This window comes from Oncorhynchus mykiss, chromosome 6 (assembly GCF_057628025.1).
Source record: "Oncorhynchus mykiss isolate SJ-2025 chromosome 6, ASM5762802v1, whole genome shotgun sequence".
In the NCBI taxonomy this organism is placed as follows: domain Eukaryota; kingdom Metazoa; phylum Chordata; class Actinopteri; order Salmoniformes; family Salmonidae; genus Oncorhynchus; species Oncorhynchus mykiss.
Genome location: NC_143027.1, coordinates 57477456 through 57500936, shown reverse-complemented (window position 1 = coordinate 57500936; position 23481 = coordinate 57477456). Strand labels below are relative to the sequence as shown.

The 23481-nt window shown below is 42.9% G+C and overlaps 1 protein-coding gene across 4 annotated transcripts in view; it reads left to right on the top strand.

Moving 5' to 3' along the window:
• syt13 (synaptotagmin XIII) overlaps positions 1-23481 on the top strand; it is a 27236-nt gene extending 3755 nt beyond the window's left edge. For 2 of the 4 annotated variants that reach the window (XM_021606994.3, XM_090238408.1), the window contains 5 exons: positions 975-1197; positions 7736-7873; positions 12653-12954; positions 21212-21335; positions 21519-23481. In XM_021606994.3, the coding sequence (XP_021462669.3) occupies positions 975-1197; positions 7736-7873; positions 12653-12954; positions 21212-21335; positions 21519-21823 (1092 nt within the window). In that variant the 3' untranslated portion in view covers positions 21824-23481. Of the gene's footprint in view, positions 1-974; positions 1198-7735; positions 7874-12652; positions 15048-15316; positions 15447-15562; positions 15698-21211; positions 21336-21518 lie in introns of those variants that run through there. The other 2 variants (XR_016496774.1, XM_021606995.3) reach the window with 2 other exon arrangements.

Sequence of the window (23481 nt, the reverse complement as noted above, 5' to 3'; positions counted from 1 at the left end):
TAATTTGTTGTGGCTAACGTTAGCAAGGTGGCTAATGCTAATGTTAGCTAGGTGGCTAACAATAGCTAGGCTAGGGGTTAGGGTTAGGAGTTAAGTTAAAGGATTGTTAGAGTTAAGGTTAGGGTTAGGAGTTAGGTTAAAGGGTTAAGGTTAAGCTAACATGCTAAGTAGTTGCAAATTAGCTAAAATGTTAAAGTTGTCCGTGCCGTTTGTGTTAACCCTTTAACCTAACTCCTAACCTTCTGTCTTATGTAACCATACCACATGTAATATATCATACCAGATTTACATTTACTATGTTAAGTCTAGTCTATGAGACCAGGCTGCACACAGTCTTCCTTTCCTCAGCTTACACAAGCCCTCACACATGATGCATGCTCCAGGGGTACACCATGTTCCAGTCAGCTTGCTTTTTGCAGTACTTTAAATGTGTTGCTAAGGAGGTGAAAGAACACTTGCTGGTTGGAGAGATAACAACCTTACTCTTTAGTCCTCATCTGAAATGTTTATATCCCATTATGGAATGTAACTTAACAATGTGCAATTTATTCCACAAGCATGAATAAAGTTCTATACTTTAATATAATGGCTACCAGTTACCAGTTTTAGAGTTTGATTTGGGAGAGTAATGGTGCAAGCCCAGGAGAATGGATGGAAATTCTTATCAGTATAACCATAACTCACCCATCTGAATGGCCCACACTTAGCTGACTGCCAGAGAGGTGCATTCACTGTAAATTGGTGTTCCATGTTTTCCTGTGAATTGCCAGACTGCAGTGATATTGGACTGTTATGGCCGTAATGAACCCCCCTGGGATTGGTTGCATACAGCAGGCATGCTGTCTTTGAACTGCACGACCAACACTAAATCTTCATGGAAGCAGTCTACAAACTATCTGTGATTTCTCACCACACATTGTATCATAGTACAGTTTTATGAGCCTGTCTTTAACCAACTCTTCCTCCTCCTCTAGTTCAGTGTGGAAAAATCCACAGAGCCCATCCAACCAAGGACATTGTTGAAATTTCCCAAAATATACAAGCCCAAACCGTCTGTGACCTCATCTGAGGTCATCAGCTACCCTGATCATGCTTCAGAGAAGGGGGGCGAACCCTCTCCCGAGGGACCCTCGACTGAGCCTGATGCTGGTAACCAAGCAACGGACAGCTCTGACACGTTCACGATCCTCAGACAAGGTAAACCCCAACCAATAACAAACACCCTGAATTGAACAAAAGAAATACCTTTATAATTTCCTGTTCTTTTCATAGCTACTATGCCTTCATCATGTTATACAATGTGTTATTTAGATTCAGTTATTTAGATTCAACATTTTTCAGATGAAATTGTACATTTAAATGGATTTTTGGATTGCATCCACTTTTTCGCTGTAAATCGGAAAAACAATTATTGGCAGAAACACATTTTGTTGGTAATTACTGTAATTAATCACTTCCTACTATTAGAGTTACCACTCACTCAGTCTGGACAATTGTTTGTGTTACTTAACGCACCTCTCCTCCTGCCAGAGCATTGTGATCAAAGGCTTTGCCCCGCTCTCCCTCCTTCCCTCACTAGTCCCTACACTCATCCACTCAGTGTTATTGATGTGTCCAGTCAATGGAACCTAATGCATGATGGATAGGACTGGTCCCACAGGGCTAAAAGCCTCATACTGCTATTCTTGGTGCTTTCTTTTTTCCTTTTTTTTTTCTTTAACCTTTATTTAACCAGGAATGGCTCATTGAGATTTAAAATCTATTTTTCAAGAGCGTCCTGGCCAAGATAGGCAGCACCAAGTCATTACAAAAATGACAGACAAACAACATGAAAAACTACAAGTATTCTAGTAAAAAACATAGAATTCAGTATAGCAAAATCAAAAACAGCAAATTAAAAACATTGAAAGGTCAGGGAATCAGCCTCAAGATCATTAATCAGTGATTTAAAAATACCAATCGGGACAAGTTCTTCCAGTTTAAAGGTATTTTGTAAGGCGTTCCAAGATGATGGCGCAGAGTACATAAAAGCCCTTTTACCAAATTCAGTTCGGACATTTGGAACAGTTATCAGGATAAAGTCCAGCGAACGAAGAGAGTACCCAGCACATTTCTAAACAATAAAAATGCCCAAATAAAAAGGTAGTTAACCCAAAATGGCTTTGTAAATAAAAGTATACCAGTGCCTGAGCCTATGAGTGACTAGAGAAGGCCAGCCAACCCTGGTATACAAAGTGTGTTGGTGCGTTAGGGTTTTGCAGTTTAAAATAAATCTCAAAGTGCCATGGTAAAGGGTGTCAATTGATCTCAAACACTGAGCGGAAGCATTCATATGTAAAATATCCCCATAGTCTAGTAAAGGCATAAATGTAGCTGATAACTAGCCTTCTGGCTTCAAAAGAAAGACAGGCCTTATTCCTAAAATAAAATCCCAATTTAAGCTTCAATTTTTTTGTAAGATGTTGAATATGCAATTTAAAAGAGAGGCCGTCATCAATTAAAATTCCAAGATATTTATATGAGGTTACAACCTCAATCTCCTTGCCCTGACAGGTAGTAATAGGTGAAAGGTTCAGAGGTCCATTTCTTGCTTTAGAAAACACCATTAGTTTAGTTTTGTCAGTATTGAGGATAAGCTTCAATTGACACAAGGTATGTTGAACAGTATAAAAAGCAGTTTGCAAGTTCTGGAAAGCTTTTGTAAGAGACAAGGCACAACAGTAAATAACAGTATCATCAGCATAAAAATGAAGTTGCTCATTTTTGTCTAAATCATTTATATAAATAGTGAATAAGAGAGGACGAAGTACAGAGCCTTGGGGCACACCATTAAAGACAGACAATTTAACAGACATAAGCCCATCAAATTGAGTGCACTGAGTTATATCAGACAGAGAGTTAGCAAACCATGCAACTACATGCTATGAAATACCTACACTCGACAATCTCTGCCTTAGTATAGCATGATCAACTGTATCAAAAGCCTTAGAGAGATCAATAAAAAGTGAGACACAGTGCTGTTTTTTGTCAAGGGCTTCAGTGATATAATTTAAAACCTTCATGGCTGCTGTAATAAAATAGAGTTAGTAAATAAAAACTATTTTAGCTGTTCACTCACAAGGGTTTCAAGTATTTTCACCAGGGGTGACAGCTTTGAGATTGGCCTATAACTATTTAAAAGAGTTTGATCTCCCCCTTTTAAAAGTGGTAGGACAAATGCTGATTTCCAGATTTTCGGGAATTTCATTACATTCCAGGGTTAGATTGAACAGATGTGTAAGTGGTTCAGCTATGAAATCAGCTGCCAGATTTAAAAAGCAGGGATCCAAAAGATCAGGACCTGCAGGCTTTCTCTGATCTAAGGATTTCAGGGCTTTTATGTACCTGAATGCAGTTGCCTTACAGTAACAGACAGTTTGGCAATACATGGATACTTGGATTTATTATTTGAAAAAAAAAAACTATTAACACACACGCTTGACTATTAATTATTTCTCAAATAATTGTTTCTAAAAAAATTAAAATAAATGTAAGATACACTGATTTTCATGGTTTAGTTCAGGGGTGTCAAAGTCAAATGGACGGAGGGCCAAATAAAAAAATCAGCTACAAGACGAGGGCCGGACTGTTCGAATGTTCATTGAAAAATTTTTAAATGACGCATATAGTCTAGTGAACCTAATTGAACCTACTGAAAACCTAACAAATATATTACAATATGATCAGATAAATAAAGCAATATTTTCTTATGGCTCTGTCAGTAATCTTTAATTTTCAACAGACACAAAAGACAAATTTCCTTTATATAAATATCCCCATAACATGAACATTAAATGAAAGAAACCGGTATTCAAGGCACCATCAGTAGACTATATTTTCTATTTTAGCAAAAGTGGGCTAAATTTACTTCAAAGAAAAAACAATAATAGCAATTTTCTATCATCCACTCAACTGAAATATTTTTAAAATATAATTGGATTGAAATACAAAAAAATAAAGTGCAAAAATCTATTAATCAAAAACAACACTTTGTTTAAGGAGAAGTAACATGCAGTGAAAACAAATATTAAATTTTAACTTTTAAACTTGAACTGAGTAAAAACTCTAAATATGTGATTGCACAGTAATGTTCACTTGTTTGAGGTTGAGGGTGATACTTGGTGGTGTCCCATCTTTTCCACAAGTTCATCAATGTTCGGGGTAAGGCTCTGAGCTGAAGAAATCCTCAGAATTGAGTGGAGGTGTTCAGCAGTAAGTCGACTTCTGTGTGATGTTTTGTTCAGGTTCATCAAAGAAAACAGTTGTTCACACAGGTATGTGCTGCCAAACATAGACAACGTTTGAGCAGCCTGGATGCGCAGCTGGGGCATTGTGCCGGGGAGGAAACGGGCGAACTCCGCAGCACCCACTGCCGCATATTTTGCCCTCAGTGCATCATTGCATTGGAGGTCAATCAACTCCATTTGGAGGTTTGGTGGTGAGCTTTCCACGTCAACAGCAAATGGGTTACCGAGCAGTTCCAACCTGCTTTTTTGTGCTTCAAAGTCAGCAAATCGGCGTCCAAAGTCAGCGGCAAGCATACCTATTTTATCAGCCAACTGTGTGCTCGGGAACGCACTGGTAGAGAGCTTCTCTTTCATGGTCTGGCAGCTGGGAAAGTGGCTCAAATTTTCTTTCCGCATCTGCGTCTCCCACAGAGTCAGTTTGGTTTTAAATGCCTTCACTGTACTGTACATATCAGAGATGACACGATCCCGACCCTGCAGCTGCAAGTTTATTGCATTCAGATGACTCGTAATGTCACACAGAAAAGCCATTTCACACAGAAACATTTCGTCTCGGAGTTGTGTTGTGTCTTTCCCTTTGCTGTCCAAGAACAGACAAATCTCCTCACGAAGCTCGAAACATCTTTGAAGCACCTTTCCCTGGCTTAGCCATCGCACCTCTGTGTGATAAGGCAAATCACCATGCTCCGTTTCTAACTCCGTCAGAAATGCCTTGAACTGGCGGTGATTCAAACCTTTGGCTCTGATAAAGTTAACTGTGCGCGTGATGATGCTCATTACATGCTCCATTTTCAAGGCTTTACCGCACAACGCTTCCTGGTGTATGATACAATGATAAGCTGTCAGCTCACCTGTCGCGTTTTCCTCTTGCATCTTTTCCCGTATCTTCGCCACCAGTCCGCTCCTGTGTCCACACATCGCAGGTGCTCCGTCGGTTGTCAAACCCACGAGTTTTTCCCAAGGCAGCTCCATCTCATTTACACATCTTGACACCTCTTCATACAAATCATGCCCCGTAGTTGTGCCATGCATAGGACGTAAAGCCAAAAACTCCTCTGTCACGCTTAGGTTGGAGTCCACTCCGCGGATGAAAATTGACAACTGGGCAATGTCAGAAATGTCGGTGCTCTCATCCACAGCCAAGGAATATGCAATAAAATCTTTTCCCTTTTTCACAAGCTGCTCTTTTAGATTGATGGACAACTGGTCTACTCTCTCGGCAATGGTGTTTCTGCTCAGACTCACATTTAAAAAGAGTTGCCTTTTTTCTGGGCAAACTTCGTCACAAACTTTAATCATGCAGTTTTTGATGAAATCCCCCTCCGTAAATGGCCGGGCTGATTTAGCGATCTCTTCTGCCAAAATAAAACTGGCCTTGACAGCAGCCTGGCCTTGTGATTTGGCTTTTTTGAACAGAGCCTGTCGAGATTTGAGGCCTCGTTTTAATTCCTCTGCCTTTTGTAGCCTTTGTTCCATGTCCATATTCTTGTTTTTGTCCGCGTGTTTCGTTTCATAATGTCGTCTCAGATTATACTCTTTCAGTACCGCCACACTTTCTCCACACAGAAGACACACAGGTTTTCCAGCTACCTTCGTGAACATATACTCCGACTCCCACCTTGTTTGAAACCCCCGGTTCTCAGTATCCACCTTCCGTTTTGCCATTTTTGATGGGTATCTGAAAGTTAATTTTACTGTGATGCTGACGACTGCTGTGCCAATAAATATTGAAATGAAGCAGCCTACTGCTCGGTGCGTCACCTTTGCATTGTGGGAAATGTAGTATTGGTGCGTGTAAAAGATCTGCGGGCTGCCGGCTTGCTGCGGGCCGGTTCTAATAATAAATCAAGATCATCCCAGGGGCCGTAAAAAACCTTCTTGCGGGCCGGATGTGGCCCGCGGGCCTTGACTCTGACATATGTGGTTTAGTTGATGCACACATTTACCATTCGATGTCCCTAGGAAGAAAAACAGCCAGACATTTCCATATAAAAGGACCCATGGGCACCAACATATTAGGTTCAACATTTTCCTTCCTAACAATTTGGAATAAGCAAAGGATTTGATTTCTTCTCTTAGAAAACATCTAACAGAAATAGTCTAAAAATGTATCAGAAATACATCAAAACACAATAATGTTGAAGTATAGACCCCTAACCAACTAATACCAACAGTTATGTTTAGTTTTGGAGAAATCTTTCTTCCTTCTGTAAGTTTAAGAAAAACTTCCTTGAGCCTTGAAATTACATTACCAAAAACTCACATATCTTTAAGATATTTTCTAGTTTCTCTCCCTCATGAGGGAGGATAATGAAAGTTCACAGAAGGAACAAGTAAAGGTAGACCTATCAATTAGTTATAGTGTTTTTACTGATACCAATTTTGTTTATGAATTATTAAGTGATTAAAACTCTGAATTCCGTTACCAAATCGGTAATGGAAGTTCCGAAAAATTGGTAAGAGAATTTCTGCAATTGAATTGACTAAAATGGGAAATCATAGTAGTCACAAACCACAGTTGGGTTCACAAGTTTGGACAGCAAAGTACATTGCAGTAGAGTACAGTACAGCAAGGAAAAATAGAGTATAGTTCAGTACAGTACTGGGCTAGAGCTCAGTACAGTACACAGTAGAGCACACTGGAGTTGAGTACACTAATGTACTGTACTGAACTCTACTCTACTGTACTGTACTGTACTGTACTGAACTCTACTGTGTTGTGCTGTGCTGTACTGAACTCTACTGTGTTGTGCTGTGCTGTACTGAACTCTACTGCACTCTACTGTGCTGTACTTCGATGTCAAAACTTGTGAAACATAGTTGTCTACGATTGGTTCAGATTTGGTCTGGTCTGGACTAACCAAATTTGGTCTTGTTTGGGGGCAGAGCTCATTAAAATAATAGCCAGTGTATAGAATAATATCCAAATATGCAAAGGAGTATATTGCATATTTCTACCTTTGTATACCTATTTAGGATACGTCACCATGAAGAGAATGACATTCATATCCATAATTATGCATTCCTGTATAGTACAGATCAAAGACCCATGAATAAATTCCGTTACCGGGTGTAAATGCACTTCACTTGCTGTAGTTCAATGACCAAAATATATTTTTTCAAAGTCAATGTGTCATGTCATAGCTTTCATTATTTCTGCAGACACCGTTAAGTCTTAATTCAGAGCACATATTTAAGAGTTTTTGGAAAACATGGACACATAAAAAAACTGGAGATTTTACAGAAATTCTGTTTCCAAACTTTGCATCTGCATATTTCTTCCAGTAAATGTGTTTTTGTCAAATCTTCAGTGTTAATTGTTAAAAGTAGTCCTCGTGGAGGGAGTTGTATGGTTTGTAAAACTTTGAAATCAATGGTTTTTGCTTGGAGTCTCAATGCAAACCTGTAACCGTAGAATTTCCCAGCCCTAACGCAGCCTCTTTTCCCAGACTCAAAGGACGAAACCCCCTGTGCCAGGGATCTTCCCAATGGGATGACAACAAGCAGCTCCATCTTCCACCCTAAGCTGCATTTCTCTCTTACCTATTATACTGACCAGAACGAGCTACACATCACCGTGATAGAAGGTAAGGCAACGATCTCAACAGTATCATCTGCCAGTATGTCCACTTCATGTAAATTATCAAATCAAATTTATTTATATAGCCCTTCGTACATCAGCTGATATCTCAAAGTGCTGTACAGAAACCCAGCCTAAAACCCCAGACAGCAAGCAATGCAGGTGTAGAAGCACGGTGGCTAGGAAAAACTCCCTAGAAAGGCCAAAACCTAGGAAGAAACCTAGAGAGAAACCAGGCTATGTGGGGTGGCCAGTCCTCTTCTGGCTGTGCCGGGTGGAGATTATAACAGAACATGGCCAAGATGTTCAAATGTTCATAAATGACCAGCATGGTCCAATAATAATAAGGCAGAACAGTTGAAACTGGAGCAGCAGCACAGCCAGGTGGACTGGGGACAGCAAGGTGTCATCATGTCAGGCATGGTCCTAGGGCTCAGGTCCTCCGAGAGAGAGAAAGAGAGAATGAGAGAGAGCACACTTAAATTCACACAGGACACCGAATTGGATAGGAGAAGTACTCCAGATATAACAAACTGACCCTAGCCCCCTGACACAAACTACTGCAGCATAAATACTGGAGGCTGAGACAGGAGGGGTCAGGAGACACTGTGGCCCCATCCGAGGACACCCCCGGACAGGGCCAAACTATGAAGGGTGAGGTATCACTAAACATGATGTTGACCCTAGTTCACCTATTAAACATAAACTCAGCAAAAAAAGAAACGTCCTCTCACTGTCAACTGCATTTATTTTCATCAAACTTAACATATGTTCATACAAATATTTACACAACAAGATTCAACAACTGAGACATAAACTGAACAAGTGAAAACCAGCTGCATTAAGTACTGCAGTGCATCTCCTCCTCGTGGACTGCACCAGATTTGCCAGTTCTTGCTGTGAGATGTTACCCCACTCTTTCACCAAGGCACCTGCAAGTTTCCAGATATTTCTGTGGAGAATGGCCTAGCCCTCACCCTCCGCAAATATAATAAATCAATGTGAGGCAACAGTCAATCAAGAGTAACAAATAGATGGAAATTGTCAAGGCTCAGGAGAAGACCCAGATGCAGACAGTTTCGAAGTAACAAAAGTTTATAACAGAAACGGGGGCAGTCAAACGACAGGTCAAGGGCAGGCAGAGGTCAGTAATCCAGAGCAGAGTCTGGAGTCGCTACACTCGCATTAACATCTGCTAACCATGTGTATGTGACAAATAACATTTGATTTGATGGTAGAGGAGGGCAGGCAGGCTCAGGGTCAGGGCAGGCAGGGGTCAGTAGTCCAGGGTGGTGTGACAAGGTAGAGAACGGCAGGCAGTGTCAGGGCAGGCTGAATGGTCGGAAACGGGAACTAGAGCAAGCTAGGAGCACGGGAAAACCGCTGGTAGGCTTGACGAAACAAAACGAACTGGCAACAGACAGAGTACACCGGTATAAATACACTGGGGATAATGGGGAAGATGGGCGACACCTGGAGGGAGGTGGAGACAAGCACAAAGACAGGTGAAACAGATCAGGGTGTGACAGGAAATTGTAAATGGAGACCTCACAACCCAATCCCCTCAGTGCATCGTGTCTTCTGGAGCAATATTCCGAAGCCAATAAAGTGGCAAAGTGATGACGCACAAACACTACCACACTGGCTTCATATATTTCATTATTCTGCCTTGCTTCTTTTATGTCCTCCATCTACAAAATAATGTATTTAATTTGTGGTGAGACAAAGCAATCCTCCGGTCTCCCCTCTTCATAAGACTGTGGGTAATTTGATAAGGGGTTGAGTAGCTCGGACGCCTTTGCGTTGGCACTCTGTTGGCTGGTCCCCGTATGTGGACGCTTATCGACTGTAGATGCTGATGCGCCGCCCAATGAAAAGGTCAGCAATGCATCTACTTTGCCTTGCGGGTGGGTGGGTGTTAGTTGGTGGTGGGGGTAGTGTTGCAAGATGTCACTCTGTTCACACCAGCATCATACGCTTGTTGTGATATGCTAACGAAGGGCACAGGTTCAAATCAAATCACATTTTATAAGTCATATGCGCCGCATACAACAGGTGTACAGTCATGGCCTAAAGTTTTGAGAATGACACAAATATTCATTTTCACAAAGTCTGCTGCCTTAGTGTCTTTATATATTTTTGTTTGTCCACCCGCCCCGAGGATTGACCACAAGTTCTCAATGGGATTAAGGTCTGGGGAGTTATGTCCATGGACCCAAAATATTGATGTTTTGTTCACCGAGCCACTTAGTTATCACTTTTGCCTTATAGCAAGGTGCTCCATCATGCTGGAAAAGGCATTGTTCGTCACCAAACTGTTCCTGGATGGTTGGGAGAAGTTGCTTTCGGAGGATGTGTTGGTACCATTCTTTATTCATGGCTGTGTTCTTAGGCAATATTGTGAGTGAGCCCACTCCCTTGGCTGAGAAGCAACCCCACACATGAATGGTCTCAGGATGCTTTACTGTTGGCATGACACAGGACTGATGGTAGCGCTCACCATGTCTTCTCCGGACAAGCTTTTTTACGGATGCCTCAAACAATCGGATAGGGGATTCATCAGAGAAATTGACTTTACCCCAGTCCTCAGCAGTCCAATCCCTGTACCTTTTGCAGAATATCAGTCTGTCCCTGATGTTTTTCCTGGAAAGAAGTGGCTTCTTTGCTGCCCTTCTTGACACCAGGCCATCCTCCAAACGTCTTTGCCTCACTGTGCGTGCAGATGCACTCACACCTGCCTGCTGCCATTCCTGAGCAAGCTCTATACTGGTGGTGCCCCGATCCCATAGCTGAATCAACTTTAGGAGATGGTTCTGGCGCTTGCTGGACTTTCTTGTGCACCCTAAAGCCTTCTTCACAACAATTGAACCGTTCTCCTTGAAGTTCTTGATGATCCGATAAATGGTTGATTTAGGTGCAATCATACTGGGAGCAATATCCTTGCCTGTGAAGCCCTTTTTGTGCAAAGCAATGATGACGGCACGTGTTTCCTTGCAGGTAACCATGGATGACAGAGGAAGAACAATGATTCCAAGCACCACCCTCCTTTTGAAGCTTTCAGTCTGTTATTCAAACTCAATCAGCATGACAGAGTGATCTCCAGCCTTGTCCTCGTCAACACTCACACCTGTGTTAACGAGAGAATCACTGACATGATGTCAGCTGGTCCTTTTGTGGCAGGGCTGAAATGCAGTGGAAATGTTTTTTGGGGATTCATTTAATTTGCATGGCAAAGGGGGACTTTGCAATTAATTGTAATTAATCTGATCACTCTTCATAACATTCTGGAGTATATGCAAATTGCCATCATACAAACTGAGGCAGCAGACTTTATAAAATAATATATTTGTGTCATTCTCAAAACTTTTGGCCACGGCTGTATACCTTACAGTGAAATGCTTACTTATGAGCCCCTAACCAACAATGCAGTTTAAAAAAATACAGATAAGAATTAGAAATAAAAGTAACAAGTAATTAAAGAGCAGCAGTAAAATAACAATAGCGAGACTATATACAGGGGGGTAACGGTACAGAGTCAATTTGTGGGGGCACTGGTTAGTTGAGGTAATATGTACATGTAGGTAGAGTTATTAAAGTGACTATGCCTATATGATAACAACAGAGAGTAGCAGCAGTGTAAAAGAGGGGGGGGGGGGGCAATGCAAATAGTGTGGGTATCCATTTGATTAGAAGTTCAGGAGTCTTATGGCTTGGGGGTAGAAACCATTTAGAAGCTTCTGGGACCTAGACTTGGCAATCCTGTACCGTGTGGTAGCAGAGAGAACAGTCTCTGACTAGAGTGGCAGGAGTATTTGACAATTTTTAGGGCCTTCCTCTGACAACGCCTGGTATAGAGGTCCTGGGTGGCAGGAAGCTTGGCCCCAGTGATGTACTGAGCCGTTCACGCTACCCTCTGTAATGACTGGAGGTCGGACGCCGAGCAGTTGCCATACGAGGCAGGGATGCAACCAGTCAGGATGCTCTCGATGGTGCAGCTGTAGAACCTTTTGAGGATCTGAGGACCCATGCCAAATCTTTTCAGTCTCCTGAGGGGGGAATAGGTTTTGTCGTGCCCTCTTCTTTGCAGGCCAGCTGTCTGTGAGTCCTGCCTGGCATACACATACTCTCCTCATTAATCCATATCCTATACAGTTCTAGCATCAGTGTATTCTACATAAGATTTGGCAGACTTTTTCATATATGCTTATTTCAGAAATAGGGAATTGGGAACAGCTAATGAGAATCTCTCTTCCACTAGCTTCGAGTTGAAGCCTGCATCCACTACAAGACCATGGTATTTGCCTACAGAGCAGTAAGAGGAACTGCCCCTCTCTACCTTCAAGCTATGCTCAAACCCGAATACTTTGTCGTGTCACCTCTGGTCTCTTAGCCCTCCCACCCCTAAAGCGCTTCTCTGTCCTGGCACCCCAATGGTGGAAGAAGCTAGGACAGTGGAGTCCCTGCCCATCTTCCGAAAACATTTGAAACCCTACCTCTATTTTAAATAATCCCCCCCTTTCAAGAATGCCTTTTATGAAAAACACACTTTACTCCTCCCCTTACTAGCACTGACTTTGCTAATAGCTACTTTACTGAGGAAAAATGTACTTACTATGACATGTGGTTGTCCCACCTAGCTTGTGTATCTTAAGATGAATGCACTAACTGTAAGTCTCTCTGGATAAGATCATCTGCTAAATTACTCAAATGTAAAAATCAATAGACTGCTATTCTCAGGGTTTGCTCCCCTCTCTCTGTTGCCTCCCCTCTCCGTCTTTCTCTGTAGCGGAGCATTTGTGTGTGGGGTCGGGCTGTGAGGGCTATGTGGCCGGAGTCCTGACCTTTGCAGCAGGACAGAGGGAGGCCCAGACCTCGTCGCGACGCCTGACCAGCCACACCCGCTGGGAGGAAGGATTGGTGTTCTCCCTGCCAGGAGGGTATGAGGTGGAGGGCGAAGTGGCTCTCTCCCTGCACAGTTGTGACCGCTTCTCCCAGAACACCAACCTCGGCGTTATGAGGTTCAAGCTGGTTGATGTGGGCATGATGTCCAACGCAGACTGCTGGGTCGACCTTCAACCACCAAAACAGGTAGACTACCCTGTTCTTACCATTGATACATAGTAGATGGCATTGGCTGCAAAGTTAAAGAGTGACTGACTCTATAAAAACAACAAATCCTTGTGGCCTATGTGGCATCGATATCAAATCACAAAACTCCCTAGAAAGGCCAGAACTTAAGAAACCTAGAGAGGTAACCAGGCTATGAGGGGTGGCCAGTCTTCTTTTCTGGCTATGCCAGACGGAGATTATAAAAGAACATGGCCAAGATGTTCAAATGTTCATATGTTACACACGCCTCTGTGAAGAGGGAATGCAACACCCTGCTACAACTCAACTCCCCAGAATTTACCACAATTTATTCCTTCACACGGTAATATGGGGAAAAGGGGCTGGACGGAACCAAAGCAAAGAAAGTAAATATCAGAGCCCCCTCTCCTATCTTACCTGCCTAACCACTACTTACCTAATTTAGCACCACCTGGTGCCCTAACCAAAATACAGGGTGTGGTCCGCCCAGGTCTTACCTAGACAGTGAATATACTACGGGTATACAGTATGTATGCCCGCGGGCCTCTTGCCTAAACACTCCCTAGGTGCCTTCCCCTTCCACCCTGAGAACAAATGAAACAGAATATTAAACAATTTCACAAACTGAGAAACACAGGACATCAAATATGCTCTGACTGAGCAACAAACTAACACAGTACATACCAACTGCTCCCAGCTACAACTAACACTGTAAATAACCCTGAGCCATCAGCCTCCTCTCTCAGCAATCATCTCTCTATATCACAATCACTCTTTCTGCAATGACCTCCCAGCTATCATCTCTCTTCTGAACAGAACACTGGCTTTTATATAGCTTCAGAAGGAGATTAATCGGATACAGCTGTAACTTGAAGAGGGGGCGGGGTCAGCTCCAATTAGCCGTGGAGTCGACCAATCAGCTGCTTGGGGAATTTCAGGAAGCCAACTCCTGAAACACACACTCAAATACACAAACTTCAACACAGAAACTGGGGAACGTAACACATAGATGACCAGCAGGGTCAAATAATAATGATCACAGTGGTTGTCGAGGGTGCAACATGTCAGCACCTCAGGAGTAAATGTCAGTTGGCTTTTCATAGCCGATCATTCAGAGTATCTCTACCGCTCCTGCTGTCTCTAGACAGTTGAAAACAGCATGCCTGGGACAGGTAGCACATCCGGTGAACAGGTCAGGGTTCCATAGCCGCAGGCACAACAGTTGAAACTGGAGCAGCAGCACGGCCAGATGGACTGGGGACAGCAAAGAGTCATCAGGCCAGGTAGTCCTGAGGCATGGTCCTCAGGACTATGAGTCAGAAACATTTATTTTAGTATCACAATTGACTACAAAGTGTACATAAGGCCATTTTGGTCATGAAGTCAGTCTCGTCTAAAATAGAGTTTGGAACCTCAGTGCATCACAACGAGTAAATGAAGGTCGGGTTTGGATTACAAATATGTCAACAAATCATGCCCCCTTTTGCCAAGCTCCACCTGCAAATGTCCACTCCGCCCACTTCGCTTACCTTCATTGAATGGGGCTCCCCAACCAACATGTTCAAAGGATCACGGCCGTTTGAGACTGAAAAGACTTAAACGGATTGACCATGCAACGCATGCTTCCAGCAAGATGCACAGCCAGCAACTATGGTTTGCATGCCCTGCCGAAGGACCCTATCATGCGGAATAGGTGGTTGGAGTTTGTCGGTCCCCAGTGATGGTGAGTATACTGCTAGCTAGACCATAGACTGCTGGTTATGTATCTGGTTATGTATATTGATAATCATTATCACGATCGTCGCTAGTATAGTGGATGTTATTTGACGACATCATACTATGGCAAAGTTGTTTCCTACTAATTATTTGGCTAGCGATGTAATCATATTTCCATGCCACTCTAAGTTAGTGTCGAGGGCACAATATAAATATTGTTATTCGAGAGATGTCCTATTTGCAACCAAAGATGCAGTATAGAGACCAGCAAGGGGGCCCTCGCTGTGAGCATTCCAATTGCAAGTATCCGGCCAGCAACCTTCACCTGTCTGCGGCAACAGCCTTCCCAGGCTCATCATTTGTAAAAAATACAGAAGGTAACCCACTTCATTACATTTGATACATTTGATAACCCAATTGTGAAACATAATTGATGTAAACTGACATTACTTGTTGCTTATTTTCTACTTCTTAGATGCATATAATGTCCGGAGCATAACCTAGCTTGGTAGAACAAGATTGATCTGAAGTGAAATAGAAAGATGAACGCAGCGATCAGGTTGGTTTCACCAGGCTAATCATAATCAGTGCTGTGTGTGTGTGTGTGTGTGTGTGTGTGTGCGTGTGCGTGCGTGTGACTGACCAGTATCTTTGATGAGGGGCCAGGAGCTGATCTACGCTGCTATGCCCATCAAAGGGGCTCTGGCAAATACCTCACTTCTAGCCTCACCTCTTACCTGCTCACCAACGGTCGTTGATGGGGAGAACAGCATTAGGTAGGTTTAGTCTGACTTGTTAAAACGTCAACATAGTACCTGTTTGTGCATCAGATATTACCTATCCTAACTGCCATTGGTAATAGAACAGTGACTATGTGCATATGTGTTCACAGAAACATGTATGGGGCCAGAGCATGGAGACTTGCAAGATGATGTGATGAAGTCCAGACTGACAGATGGGCTTGATACTGATGTCTCTGAAAGGAGAGAGAGCTTACACTCTGCATAAACATTTTTACTAGAAACAACTTTTACTTGTATTGTCTTTTTTAATTATTGAATTGAATGGTATCAGTGAACATGTGTATTCTGTATCTGATCAGGGAACTCCTTTTGTATATGGGATACCACACAGAAAGGTACTGTATGACCACTCTGACATAAATGTGAAAAACATGTTTGCCAAGGTATCCCCTTTACCACCAGACAAACATGCTGATAGTCACAGTGTCTGTATCGGCTGGGAATGACAATGAAAGGTGTTCATTGTTATGTTAGCAGAACACTGCTTCTATGGTATTATGTAAAGGGTTTTTTATTCTACATCTTTCTGCTACTACATTTAAAAGTTATCAAAAACACTTAGTTTAAAGGGTATACAAGAATGCAATAGCTATTCAGAAGCTGCGGGCAAGCTTCTGACAGATGGGTTTTGGTGCTGGCAAGGACACACCTAAGATACACCCACGTCAAACCACACCCCCAAGCCAACTCAAATTTGTTTTCTGTCATAGCCGCCGGCATTTCTTAATGAGTGTCACGTATATGCCGGGAGTCAGGAAGCAGGTGCAGAAGGTGAGTTTAATAATGATGAAGATAAGTAAAACACGAGAAGCGTACAGAACATGAATCAAAACAAACCAATACTGCCTGATGACTGAGGCTACTGAGAGCTAAATAAAGCGAAGGTAATCAAGGTGATGATGAAGTCCAGGTGTATGTAATGATGGGAAGCAAGTGTGCGTAATGATGGGGAGCAGTGCTGTAGAGGGGGAGCAACAACCATAACAGTGGTGAAACCATCAGAAATGGGGGGAGATCATTAACAAAGTCTATGGACAGATGGGACCAAGGCCGCTGAGGCACGGGAAGGGGAAGTAGTTGCCCTGCTGGAGCGTGCCGGCGAGATTTGGTTTGTGCACATACAGAGCAGGAGTTGACATAGGGGGCAACGCCCTGCGCCAAGGTACCAGTACTTATCGGAGAGGGATTGGATGGTGCAGGTGATACCTGGGTGCCCAGCGGCGAGGGATGTGTGTGCCCAGGTCAACAGCCGATCTCTTACCCCCGTGGGGACGTATATGCTCTCTGGAGGACAGGTATCCGGAGCGGATTCCCTTTACAGAGCCTGGTGGATGGCTCCCAAGCAAGGTTATCCAGACAGATGGCCATTGCGATGAGTGCGTTCAAGGATAGGTTGTCATCCCGACACGCCAACTCCGTTTGGACCTCTTTTCGCGCAGTCCTCACCGGCTCATTCCATCTGCTGGAGGCTGCCACAGTCTGAAATCTGAGGGCGTACTTCGCAGCGGTCTGGGCACCCTATTGGAGCTGGAGAAGTCACTCCCCTCCTTCTCTGCCCTCTGGAGGATGGTCGAAGACCATCTTGAACAGACCCATGAACCTCTCATAGGATCCCAGCTCCTCCTCTCCTCTCTCCCAGACGGCCGTAAGCAAGCCAAAAAACGAGGCGAAATCACCGGGTGATTTGTTCCCTCCAATATTATTATATTTTTTGTCAATTGAATTGTGTAGGACTGTGTTCCTCTTCAAGACCATCACATATATCATTTTTAGTCATGAGGAGTACTATAACTGTTTATTTTCTTTTGAAGACTGGGTGGAATCATGAGTGATTCTGAATTGGGGTGAGATGCGTCACTGTGTGTTTAGTGTGTTTCCACTAACTATCTCGAACCTGTGCTAATTGTCTCTCCTCTGCTTCTCTGAGCTGTCAGAAGGTGTTCATTATAAAAAGTAGGCGTTGCCATGGCATCCTTCGAGAGACCCTACCCCTCTGTGATCTGATAGTGACTTGAGCCATCCCAGCTCGCAAACAAGACAACTGTTCTGTAGATCTGGTGACACTGAATACTAGGCACTGTGATCAAAATATTTTTTTTATTCAAGGCCAAACTAATTTAGCTCAATGGCTAGGTTTGGTCTGCCTGTCTGTATGGCTACCCTGTAACAAGCACTGTTAAGCCTCCTCAAGATACAGTTGTAACCATCCGCCTTTATGGGAACCTAAAGATGATTTAGTAAAAAGGACAGCTACTCAAGCTGCTATAGAAAAATGCAATCCATTTCATGCCTCAGTCTCAGTGACACAGGGAGGATTTGTATATAGAGTTGAAAAGGAGATTGTTGTTGGTCGTTTTGATTGAAATCTCTGAAAGGATTGAGTACATACAGAGAGACAAAATGTATGCTGCAAGTCCTTTTCAGTTTATTAGCTTCTGATCCATTTGAAAGGCTGGAAAGCCTTTAAAAAAAGGGGGTTTTAAGAAACCCAATTTGATCTGGTTTCTCTTTTCTGTCAAAACAGCTCATTCTGTCCACCCACAAGCTGTTCTTCAATTAAAACATCAGCTACAGGGACACCTGTGTGAAAATAAGGATTTAATTTTAAAAAACAGCCAGCTCTCCAGTCTTTCCTGGCTACTGCATCGTGAGCCTCCGAGCTAGGCAGCAGATCAGAATCTACGTCATCACAAACCCTGGGGATCTTTTTCCGTCTTCAGGGATGCGCAAGAGAGCCTGAAGTCCTGCCAGGAATCACAAATAGGGATGATGGAGAGCTGGAGAGGGAGTGGGAGATGACGGAGAGAGATACGAGGATGACACGAGATAAATAAGTCATGCCAAAGATGAAAAGGACGAGCAGATAGAGGAGACAGAGGACAGGAGGAAGCTAAGAGATGTAGGGAGGGGAAGGCGGGAGTTTGTATGATGTGGGTTGTGACGCAAGTGATACACGCCGCTGCGGAAAAATAGCTATAAATTATTTTCTAATTGAGCACAGTGAGAAGTTTCTCAGCTCTTTATTTAATGGTCCTAGCTGCATAGAGAGAGCGCAGGAGCAGATGGGGCTGACAGAAGCCAGGGATGACACACGCAGCAGTAGACTGCGCTGTAGCTCCTCAGGAAATCACACACTATGATACTCCACTGAAGAAAGATAGGAGATATTTCATTTATTAGATGTCCAACTGAAAGAGAGACAAACATTTTCATTAAACCTTTGATTTGGTTGTGAACTCAGCAAAAACAAAAAAGAAACGTCCTCTCACTGTCAAAGGCGTTAATTTTCTGCAAAATGCACTTGTCAATATTTGTATGAACATAAAGAGATTCAACAACTGAGGCATAAACTGAACAAGTTCCACAGACATGTGGATTTTAATAATAATGTGTCCCTGAACAAAGGGGGGGGGGGGGGGGGGGGGGGTCAAAATCAAAAGTAACAGTCAGTATCTGGTGTGGCCACCAGCTTCATTAAGTACTGCAGTGCATCTCCTCCTCATGGACTGCACCAAATTTGCCAGTTCTTGCTGTGAGATGTTACCCCACTCTTCCACCAAGGCACCCGCAAGTTCCCAGACATTTCTGTGGTGAATGGCCCTAGACCTCACCCTCCGATCCAACAGGTCCCAGACGTGCTCAATAGGATTGAGATCCGGGCTCTTCACTGGCCATGGCAGAACACTGACATTCCTGTCTTGCAGGAAATCACGCACAGAATGAGCAGTATGGCTGGTGGCATTGTCATGCTGGAGTGTCATGTCAGGATGAGCCTGCAGGAAGGGTACCACATTAGGGATGTCTTCCCTGTAATGCACAGCGTTGAGATTGCCTGCAATGACAACAAGTTCAGTCCGATGATGCTGTGACACACCGCCCCAGACCATGACAGACCCTCCACCTCCGAATAGATCCCACTCCAGAGTACAGGCCTCGGTGTAACGCTCATTCCTTCGACGATAAACACGAATCCGACCATCACCCCTGGTGAGACAAAACCGCAACTCATCAGTGAAGAGCACTTTTTGCCAGTCCTGTCTGGTACAGCGACGGTGGGTTTGTGCCCATAGGCGACGTTGTTGTCAGTGATGTTTGGTGAGGACCTGCCTTACAACAGGCCTACAAGCCCTCAGTCCAGCCTCTCTGCCTATTGTGGACAGTCTGAGCACTGATGGAGAGATTGTGCATTCCTGGTGTAACTCTTGCAGTTGTTGTTGCCATCCTGTACCTGTCCCGCAGGTGTGCTGTTCGGATGTACCGATCCTGTGCAGGTGTTGTTACACGTGGTCTGCCACTGCGAGGACAATCAGCTGTCCATCCTGTCTCCCTGTAGCGCTGTCTTAGGCATCACAGTACAGACATGGCAATTTATTGCCCTGGCCACATCTGCAGTCCTCATGCCTCCTTGCAGCATGCCTAAGGCACATTCACACAGATGAGCAGGATCCCTGGGCATCTTTCTTTTGGTGTTTTTCAGAGTCAGTAGAAATGCCTCTTTAGTGTCCTAAGTTTTCATAACTGTGACCTTAATTGCCTACCGTCTGTAAGCTGTTAGTGTCTTAACGACAGGTGCATGTTCATGAATTGTTTATGGCTCATTGAACAGGCATGGGAAACAGTGTTTAAACCCTTTACAATGAAGATCTGTGAAGTTGTTAGGATTTTCACTAATTGTCTTTGAAAGACAGGGTCCTGAAAAAGCGACATTTCTTTTTTTTGTTGAGTTTGGTGGTATAGAGTTATTGACTCAGAGAAGAACACTATTCAAAGAACAAGACTACCCCATTCCCTTTGCATCGATTACTTACCACTCCTTTGATACATTGCTCACAGCAAATCCAAGAGCAAGTCAGGCTGCTACTTTAATGTGTTTACTTGCCATGGGATCGCAGATTATAAAGGGACGCTCAAGCTGTAAAACTGTACTGTGCTCTTTGGTGCTGTTAAAATGATGTAGTTAACATGTCATTTTCAAGTACCCCCTAAAAAAGCAAATTATGCCTCGTCTACGCTGCATATTCACTAATGCATAACCCTTGACTTTTTGCCCATTAGTGGGCTCCCTATTTTTTGTGTGGCCTGTTTGGACATAATACAAATCACTTCTTCTTATGTGCACTACTGGAAGACCAAAGATCCTAGATATCAATCACTTTCACTAATGCATGATAACAGTTTGACAAAAGGTGGAGTGTTGACTGCAAAGCCTCTCCTACACACACATTACGTTCAAATGATATTACTTTTACAACAGACTCTTTCCTGGTTATAAGAGTCTCTGATATTCCACTTAGTAAAGTGACATATTGGTGCATATTGCAGTATGCCGCTAACCCACGCACGAAGACCATTTATGAAAGTGGCACGATTTCAGATCAATGTGAGATTCACCAGTAGCATCAGAAGCGTAATAGCAGTGATTATAATGATTTGTGCCTAATGAATCCTAATCTTCCTGAGGCACAGAGGTGACTCACACAGCCATTCATCCAGTCCATTTGATTACTAGTGAATCAGACCTTTGTGTCCATTAATGATGGCGTCAAGGTAACAGGCACGTGTACACACCTTATTGTCATTCATAAATGGACATGGCTTATTGTGATATTTGTTCTAACCTATGTATACCAAAGTCTGTTGAAGTTTTCTGCGCTGTTTTTTTGACATTATTTGCAGAGTAAAGCTTTTCGTGTGACTTGTTCTAATCACAGTGAACTGGTGTGATTGACTATAATCAGCAGGATGTCCAGTCAGCTGGAGAGCTCCTGCTGTCCATAAGTTACCTGCCTGCAGCCAACCGGCTGGGAGTAGTGGTGATGAAGGCTAGAGGACTACAGTCGGACAAGCTGAAGGACTCCATAGGTACACCTTGTTTATTAATATGACCCATTGCAGCTCATATTGTATGATGCCTACAACTGCTCTTCAAATCATACAACCATGAACAACCATTCAGCCACAGGTTGACGACAGAGTATACTAAAAATGACAAATATTTTTGTTGGTGGATTTCACTGCAGTGACGGATTTGTTCCTTGTTCCTAGACCTGTCTGTGAAACTGGCCCTGAAGCACCAGACTACCAAGCTGAAGAAGAAGCAGACGCGACGGGTCAAGCACAAGATGAACCCAGTGTGGAATGAGATGATGATGCTGGAGGTTCCCCGCGAGCTGCTATCTAAATCCAGTCTGGACTTGGAGGTGTTGAATCAGGCAGGTCCTGGTGAGCAGGAGTCCCTGGGCCGCTGTCAGCTGGGTTTACATGCCTCTAATACTGGCCTCCAACACTGGCAGCAGATGCTAGACAACCCCCGTAAGCAGATCGCCATGTGGCACCCACTGTATGACTAAGATAACCACCTGTCCGCTTTGCCATTCCAAATACCCAAATAGTATACCACACATAAAAATGTAACCATACAAGGCTGGACTGAGTAATTCCGGATCCTGCCTTCCTGGATCAGGATTTAAGAGCCTAAATCTATGTATCCACTTATATGGAAATGGAAATATATATATATATGGAAATTATATGGAAATTATCCCATTGCCTGCCATTATTTATCCCACAGCATCCTATAACATGTCAACAATAGCATACACTGACATATCACTGGATATCACAGAATTTCCCAAGATTTCCAACTATGAACACATTTGATATATTCAATGAAACTCCTCAATGCAATGTAATACTTGTAGTACCTATACTTAACCACCTCTATGATCTGTTTTTATAGCTGAACAGAATAAACATGATAAGTAATGTCTGTGTTTCTGTGGTATAGGGGATGGTATGTGTATGGTATGTAATGTAATGCTGTCATTGAATTTGTAAAGTGATGTATTCACACACTTGGAAAGCAATGGAGAAAATGCGCCGAGCAGAAAGTAAAAAGCCTGCCAATATTGAATGGATCGGAGATTCAAAAGCCCTGTGATGGAATTACAGTCGACTATACGTTTTTAAAGTTGATCTCATTACACAGGGCCTAAAAACGGCAGCTAAACTTATACAAATGATGTATAAAAAAAATCATGCAGTGTTTAATCAGGTAATATACGGTATTTGTCATTTTTATGAATATGCGCAGCTGTATTTTATCTTTGGAGAATACGAGAGTTGTTACACGTTATATTCAAAGTAGTTCAATACAACTATCAACTTATCCCATTTCACACCTGTTTCCATTCAACCCACTTTGCTTCAGTTATTATGTACAAAAGGTATTTTTCTCCAGTGTAGTTTTGCTTGTACGTAGCTTTTGTCAAGTGAAGTGCTATAGACTGAGCCAGTGAGAAACATACTGTGTCATTTGAAACTTTACATACGGACACACAACGTGTGTGAAAATAAAAAAAAGCTACCTGCACGATCTTCGAAATATGTAATGCCAAAATCTGTTTCGAGTCGAATTAAACTGAGGATGTGCAAATACCCAGGCATCCAGAGAGCACTATGTACAGTATCAGCCCATAACACCACATCCGGGCAGACATTAATGTAATATATTTATTTATTGATACTTCCTATACTCAAGAGCTCATTATGTGTAACTGATATAACTTTGGACCAGACCTGCTATACAGTAGTTAGTTTTTCATAGCTGAATGAGCACTACCGTTATCATGCTGAGATGAAGTTACACATTAATATCACCCATCCAAGCCATTTCAAGAAAAAAAGTCAGATTTACTGTAACAGACCGGAATATAATCAACCTATTAAATGATAACTATGGCTAGTTCACATGCACGTGTTGTATTTACACGAACACTGGTAATACTGCATGCTGAGTTGTTTGTTGTTGTTGTAAATCCTGTCACTCTTCAAGTGCAACAAGGGATTCATCTCTCTCAATACACCTACGTAAATCCTATTCACAGTACGTAGCCTACTCCTTGACTCACAATCACAGGCTTGTATTTTCTGCTGAAAAAAAAATGTGTTGCAGTTTCCATTTTAAAACAAATGTATTTTTCTTTGTTGATTAAATTATTTCAACAAA